Raw genomic sequence first — 8,058 nt, forward strand, 5'->3', positions numbered from 1 at the left:
GAAGTTACTTTTTGTGTGTCCCTATATTTCCCCCAGAAAAGACAGCACAATAAACTAGACTGCCCATTAAAGAAATGAGAGTGGGTGAGAATTTTAAGAGATAAGGTGATAGTTTAGCCTTCTCATCAGTCTCCCATTCTGGAGTTGTTAAGCATTCAGAATAAAAAACATTAAAAGAAAACAAAACCATGTATGTAGAAAACTAAATTTATTAAGTACCAAAGGAATGAAATGATTAATTTAGGGAAATGAAATGACTAAACAAAAGGAACCTATAGAGAAGTTAGTAGTAACACGGAGGAAAATGCATGGGCCTGGGAGTAAAGATACCAGTGTTCTAGTCCCTGTTCCACCTTAACTAGACAAGTGCAGAACAGCTATCCATTATTAGCCCATGACAAAATAAAAACAGAAATTCCAACATAAGAATTTAGAAACTTTTACAGTAATTTGACAGAGTAGCTTTATGTCTGTTGAATATAATAAGAGAGAAGTTCAAATTTTTTCAGCTGACCCATCAGAAATTATTACTTCTTAGGATATAGATTAAACTTGTAACTATCATTGTAACTTTAATGTCTAATAACAAAAGTTGAGGCTTGAAAGATTTATGGATGGCAAATTATCAATATAAAAAAATGACCAATATCACTAATCACTAGAGAAATGCAAATTATAGTCACAATGTGCCACAGCACTACACACCTATTAAAGTGCCCACAAAAAATTTAAAATACCAAACAGGCAACTGGAATTCTCATACACTGCTGATGGGAATGCAAAATAGGAGTAGTGACTTTAGAAAACTGGCAATTTCTTAGTTATATACCTATCATATGATCCAATAATCCCATTCACATGTACTTATCCAAAGGGAGACAAAACAGGCTTATACACTAATGTTTTTAGCAGCTTTATTTATAATTCCCTAAACTGGAAACAACACAATTTGCCAATCATTTAATGAATGGATAAACAAACATGGTATACTATTCACCAATAAAAAGAACTACTCATAACCACAACAACATGAATGAATTTCAAATACAGTATGCTAAGTGAAAGAAATCAGACTCAGAAGATTAAATACGGTTTCATTTATATCACATCTGGAAAAGAAAAATTAACAGACCAAAAGATTAGGCTACAAGTGGGAAGAAGAACTGACTACAAAGGGGTAGGAGGAATTTTTTTGAGAATGATAGAACTGTTGTATATCTTGTGGTTACATGATTGTATGTGCTTATCAAAACTTGTAAGTATACACTAAAAAGAGTAGACTTTATTGCATGTACATTATACCTTAATTTTTAAAGATCTGGGCTTATAATTACATCATTATTTTTATTTCATTTTCAAGCAATTAACTTTATTTTTTATGAAAGTTTTGGTATATGAAGATTGAATGTTTAAAAATTTTTTACTGATTGTTTTTTAGAAAGAAAGGAAGGGAGAGAGAAAAAGAAACACTGATTTATTCCACTTATTTACACATTCACTGGTTGATTATTGTATGTGCCCTGACCTGGGATCAAACCCACAACTTTGGTGAGGTGGGACAATGCTCTTAACTGACTGAGCTACCCAGATAGGACCATGAATTTTTTTTAAAGGTTCTTTCCTACATATAGTTGAGAAGGACTAACCTAAGTCACTTTTCTTCTCTGGGCCTTTAATTTCTCATGATTAACTAAAAAAATGAGTCATAATGGTTTCTAAGAAACCATCAAGCTCTAACCCCCATTCCAACAAAAACCCTCCATATATATGAATATCCAATGATTACTGGCTTCCTAAAGTGCCCATGTATTTGAGGTAGTTCCATACTGCTGATGCTGAAGTACCATCACAGTCTTCTGGGTTTCCTCCTTCATCTTTGGTTTACCTTTGCAGTGTGTCAGACATTAGTGTTCCCTCAGCTTTGTGTTCTGGAGCCTAGCTTTTCTCACACGACACTCTCCCCTGGCAAGCTGTCATCCACTTTTAAAGTTTCAACAGCCACCAATATGACTGACTCCTCAGATGTCACTCCTCCTTCCAGACCCAATTATTTACTTGCTTATTGAACAGCTCCAATTAGAAGTCCCACAGGCAACAACTAATCTAACACTGAATTAATCATCTTCTCCCCACCCAAACTTCTACTACCCACACCTTCACAAATAGCAACATTATGTACCTTGATGTCCAGAACAGAATCCTAACCTTGGTTCTGATTCCTCTAACTTCTTCCCATGTGTTTAAGAGCCCACTTCTCTACCAATGATTTATTTCAGGACACCAGCTGGTTTTCCTGGACTAATACAACAGTCTTCTATTGATCACTATGTCTGCCTCTTCTCCATGATGCCCAAATAGCTTTTTTCTAAAAAATCCAAATCTGATTACCGAACATCACTTCTCTAATTAAAACTTCACTGATTCCCACTACACTCAGAATAAATTCAAGATTTTTTTTAACATGGGTTACAAGGCCCTTCGTAATCTGACACTTAATTAATCTATTCAGCTCTATTTATTGCATCTCCCACTAACTATGCTCTATTCATTTGAAATTATCAATTCCCTAAACCTATTATCTTTGCTTTCTTGTCTCTGGATGGGTATGTCTGTCCCTACTTCCTCCAGGCCTTCACACATGCCCTCCTGCTAGAAACATTTCTCCTCTAGGTTTTAGCTAAGAAATTATCCTTCTGAGAAGTCTTTCTTGACCTCCATGATACATCTTCCCACTGTATTACAATATTAATATATGTGGGTGTATTCATATTAAACTTCAAGCTTTTGAGGATATACACCCTGTCCTGCTCATGGCATTATCCCCTGGGTCTGAACAATACCTGGCACATAGAAATCTATCAATAAATACTGAATGCATTACTAAGATTCCATTCAAACTAAAAAAAAATTATTACCTCCCTAAATTTCTGTTCAAACATCATTATCACCTTCTGAAACAGTCCTTAAAATTCCAAGAGTTTTCTTTTGATATCTAGACACTTGCAACCACCTTTCCTGACAGAAAACTTGAACATATTTTAATACTAACCCAAGAGAAATATATTATTAAAAAAGACTATGAATGGAAATCAGCCAAAAAAAAACAAATACCAAACCACCAGTTTCTAATTTCCATAACAAATATGCATTCATTCAACAACTTTAGAGAAATATTAAACTAAGGTCTCTTTTACAACTGAGGTTGTATACTCTCACTAAGAATATGAATGCCTCCTATGCACAAAGCTTTAGAATCCTATACTAGCAAGCTCTTGTCTTCTCAGAGTACTCTCTATTCCCTCACATTCTGTCCTTACCTTTTGAATGACTATTTATTTTTACCAATTCTAGTGCCTATGTATCTCTTATCTCAATAATTATTCTGATTACATCTGTGCATTTTGTGTTTGTATGGCTAGATGTCAGCCCAAGTTGCTGTTTATGGGTAATGTCATAGTTTTAAACATTTTTTTAGTTTAAAACATTTTTTTAAAATTGTACTTATGGAATTACCTTCAGACTCAGCAGCATATTCTTTCTTCATATTTTGGGAATTGGTATGACCTTTTTTATATGACTTTTGATTTTTTAAAAAATTAAATTTATTGGAATGACACTGCGTAATAAGATCACACAGCTTCTCAAATGTACATTTCTATGATACTATATATTGCATTATCAGCAATCTTTCGAGGCCATGTATGATGAACATCAAGGGAGATCAAATAGTAATATAAAATGTAGTAGACTATAAAGTAACAGGACTGGTTTTCTATGCAACTTCAAATGATTCTAACAGTATCCATGGTAAAGGTATATAACTTCTCAATGTGATTACTTCAAAAAAAACCATCATTTCCCTTGTCTACCTGCTTATCAGAGTTTGAGCTTGGAAAAAATATTTCTGACATAATGTCAACTTAAAATTTCAGAATTCTATAATAAAAAAAAGGAAAAACACAAATATTTAAAAAATTCTGGAATTCTAAATTACATATACTATGATCCACAATGTATTTAAAAAGTGAAAATATATAAACAAGAATTGAAAAATATAAAATAAAAAATATTGTTGTGGCCCTGGCCAGTGTGGCTCAGTTGGTTGGAGCATCACCCAATAACTAAAAGGTTGCAGGTTCAATTCCCAGTTGGGGCGCATGCCTGGGTTGCAGGTTCGATCCCCAGTCAGAGCACTATGATCCTGATCCCCGTCTGTGCTTGTGTGGGAGGCAAGCAGTCAATGCTTCTCTCTCTCTCATAGATGTTTCTCTCTCCCTTCCTCTCTTTCTAAAAGCAATGAAAAAGAAAATGTCATCGGGTGAGTATAAAAATATATGTAACTGTTATGAGAATGAGTTGGTTTTTCCTTTTTTCAAACCTATTACATGCCCTGGCCAAGTAATTTGGTTGGCTGGAGGACTGGCCACCAATCCTCCAAAGGTTGCAGTTTCCATCCCCTGTAAGGGCACACATCCAGGTTGTGGGTTTGATCTCTACTGGGGAGCTTGCAGGAGGCAACTGATCAATGTCTCTCAGATCAATGTTTCTTCCTCTCTTTCTCTTCCTCTCTCTCTACCCCACAACCCTCCTCAAGTCAATAAACATATCCTCCAGTGAGAATTTTTAAAAAGTATTTCATGTTGTAGTTTTTAAATATTTTTTTAAAAATCAGTCATTACTTCATACTCATATATCATATAGAGATCTGTTCTATTTAGTAAGAAAACTTAAAACTCTTTGAATTTTCTATTCTATTTCTAAGAGCCACAAAAAAAGTTAGGACTCACATTTTTAAAAAATGCATTGTTTTTACCAGAATGCTGAGCTTCCAGATAAGTAAAATCCAGGTAAGTTAAGTGTTTTGAAATCAGAGCATAAGATCTTCGGGTCAGTTTAATTCATCCAAACAATGAATAAATAAATACCAAATATACTTTTATCATAAATACTACAATTTAAAATATATGTGGACACAACCCCAAACTTTATTTTTAGGATACATGAAAAAGACTAATGAGGTCTATCATGTTTCTAATAGTTAATCACTTCTTGTAAAAAAAAAAAAAAGCCCAAAAATTATTAATAGAAATTCATAGTACATTAAAAACAATCTACAGCATTTTCCCTTTTACAGATTTTCAGATACCATGGTCTACTGAGGGTCTCCAACTTGATTCAGAAATAGAAAGGCCTGTGACCAAGAAGTAAGTCATGTAGGCTAGCAAACAGAAACAAAATTAAAGCAGGTGAGTTACTTTGTCTCACCAGACTCTGGGTTTTGTCTATATCTAATAAAAATGTTGCACCAGAAGAAATAATGTGAGGTTGAAACAATCTGAGTTCCTGAAGAGGTGGTAGTTAGCACAAAAACTGAAGTTAAACTGGTGGCATCTTAAACCACCTCTAAAAAACCTCAATAAAAGAGATTAATAATATTCAATTATCTGATTCACTACAGACTCTTCTATATAAACATAATCAACATTATTAACTTACACTAGAATTTTCAAATTTTCCCAATAACAGTGATCTGCTTAGCCACCGAGAAATGCATTACATCTTTAACATAACAATCCAACTGCCAAAGTTTACAAATATTAAGAAAAATTATTCCACTCCTCATCCCAATTTAATTACAAATTTTACTTTAGCAACTTTGATGTGATGTTTCATGCCCAGAAGCTAATGCACCAAACATCTAGCTATTATTGTAGCACAAAAAATAAAACTAGCTTTAATTATAAAACAACATTCATATAACCTGCAGTAGTTAAAACAATGTAAAATTCTACTTAGCCAGGTCTTGCTACGTGCATTAACAGTGGAACTGTAGTTGTCTGCATCTAACAAATTACCAGGTAGGGTATAGATTTGCTAAGGGAGAGAACTAATATTCTGACCTCCTTCCAAAATGACAAAACTAGAACGGCAAAATTACACTCGGCACATGGAGTACACTTCTCTCAAATCGCTCCACAGAGAACATCATTTGCTCCGCCCTCTAATAACTCATGCAAAAAAAAGTTCAGCACCATCAGAGAGAAACAAGTCAGAGAATTCACAGAATGGCTTAGGGCCTTTCCTCCAGACGGTTAGAGGTTCTGCATGTGCCCTTCGCAGAAGTCCAAAGAAAAAGAAAAACCGAGGGTTTGGAGGATATGACATCCGGAAACTGGTTTTCTCTCAAGAAGTTTCTGCCGCCATCCCTATGTTATCAGCAGGAGGCCCCGCCGCCATGGTCTCAGTCTATGATTTTATTATGGGGAGGTGGGACACGCCACCCAGGATTCTTCCAGGCCTTCCCTACTAAGATGGGGGGGGGGTCCCCGTAATTCTTCTCTTAAAACCTCAGTCTTGAAGGTACTCCTCAGCACCCCTCCCCCCATTGCTGGCGGCCTATCCCGCGGGATCCGTCAAAGCGCCGCCGAACCCACCAGCCTCGCGGTTAAGGCGGGAGGGCCCGAACACGCCAGGGCCACAGTGAAGGCTTTGAGGGGCCCAGAAAAGGGAAGGGCAGGCCAGGGACAGGGGGAGCATGCCCAGGCCGAGCAAGATAGGAAGAAGGTACTGAGGGGATGCACTGCACCCCCATCAATGCTCGGAGAAGAGATGATGGAGGGCGGTGGCCTGGGTGCGGCCCCCCCCCACCTCACCCGCCCCCAGGTCCCTGGGCCAGCGGGCGCGAATGGGCTTGGGCAAGATCTGGGCTGACAGGAGGTGGATAGTGTGCCTCCACACTACAAGGAGACCGAGAACGACGGTTTGGGGTGCGCGGGGGGGTGTAGTCTGCCGCCTGAACCCGGACACCCGACGCCGTCGTCGCCTCTTCCTCAGGAGAGAGGACGGGAGCTGTGGGTAAAGCCCGAGGGAGTAATGCATGAAGGTAAAGAGAGGCCTGGGGCAGACCCGCCGCCCGCTCCAGACCCCACTCTCCACCTTCCGGTAACCGCGTCCCTTACCGGTGATGGCGGTGAACTGCTGAATTAACCCCTTCAGCGCCGAGGACGCCGCGGAGCCGCCGTGGGCAGCCATCTTACCGCCGCCGCCGCCGCCGCCGAACAACAACACAGACACACACGGACCACCCTCCCCCACCTCGCCGCGCGGTCTGCGCAGGCTCATTGACCCCAAGCTCCGCCCCTCACGCTCCGCCCCCAGCGACCATTCGCGCATGCGCGCTTCTAGACCAGTCCGAGAGCGGTTTTTCCTGGTTGGCTGTTTGGTCGCTCCTTGCGGCCGCAACCTTATTTGAAACCAGTGGTACCCTGCGCTCCAGGCCCCAATGGTATTCGGTTTCCGATTTCTGAAGGAAACTTTGGACTCGGTAGGTAATAGGCTCTTCACTTTTAAGTTTCACAGACCCAGCTACCGCTCATAGTTTTTTTTTTTCTTTTTGCAGCTCTGCTAGGTTTCTTGTAGCTCCCATCAAAATACAAATTCTACATAATTGCACCAAATCGACTTTGGCACCTGCTTCCCAATCTCTAAACTAATTGCTAGATAACCTAGTGTGGCAACCCATCTAACAGAAGTAAAATATCAGAATCCTTCGTGCCGATAAAGCACTGCGTGCACAATGTGACACATGGTAGGTTTTAATAAATTGTTGTTTAATCCACTTTCTTTCAGTAAATGTGTCAGAATATGCCTCCCCTCAAGGTTTACTTACTTTTCTCACTCTCAAAACTTAAGGAGGTGCCATTTATGTATAAAGAAAATGTGTATATGTATATACAGAAGAGAGAAATGTATAGAAAGGGTACTGGGAAGGTGACTTCAAAACGAATATGGATACCCCTAGAAAGGAAGGCTACAGGAGGATGGTGAAAGGGGACTTTGAGGGGGGTTTTATTCTTTATTTTTAAGCAAAGGTAATGTTAGTATTTTACTTACATAATTTTATTTTTTCTACCCCCTTTGGCTTTGTCCCTGTGTCCATTATACATGTTCCTTGACAACCCTTCACTCTTCCCCCTGCCCCACCCCCATTATCCCCTTCTACCTCCTCTCTGGTTACTGTCAGTTTGCTCTTTATTTCAATGTCTCAGGTTATATTTT

At 38.8% G+C, this 8,058-nt stretch overlaps 1 protein-coding gene across 1 annotated transcript in view; it reads right to left on the reverse strand.

Moving 5' to 3' along the window:
- Positions 1-7,100, reverse strand: part of UBXN7 (UBX domain protein 7) — a 60,747-nt gene extending 53,647 nt beyond the window's left edge. The window contains exon 1 of the mRNA XM_028505149.2: positions 6,960-7,100. Coding sequence (XP_028360950.1) covers positions 6,960-7,032 — 73 coding nt within the window. The 5' untranslated portion in view covers positions 7,033-7,100. The remainder of the gene's footprint in view (positions 1-6,959) is intronic.
- Positions 7,101-8,058: the final 958 nt, after the last annotated feature.

The sequence above is a fragment of the Phyllostomus discolor genome, chromosome 2 (assembly GCF_004126475.2).
Source record: "Phyllostomus discolor isolate MPI-MPIP mPhyDis1 chromosome 2, mPhyDis1.pri.v3, whole genome shotgun sequence".
NCBI classification, from domain to species: Eukaryota; Metazoa; Chordata; class Mammalia; order Chiroptera; family Phyllostomidae; genus Phyllostomus; species Phyllostomus discolor.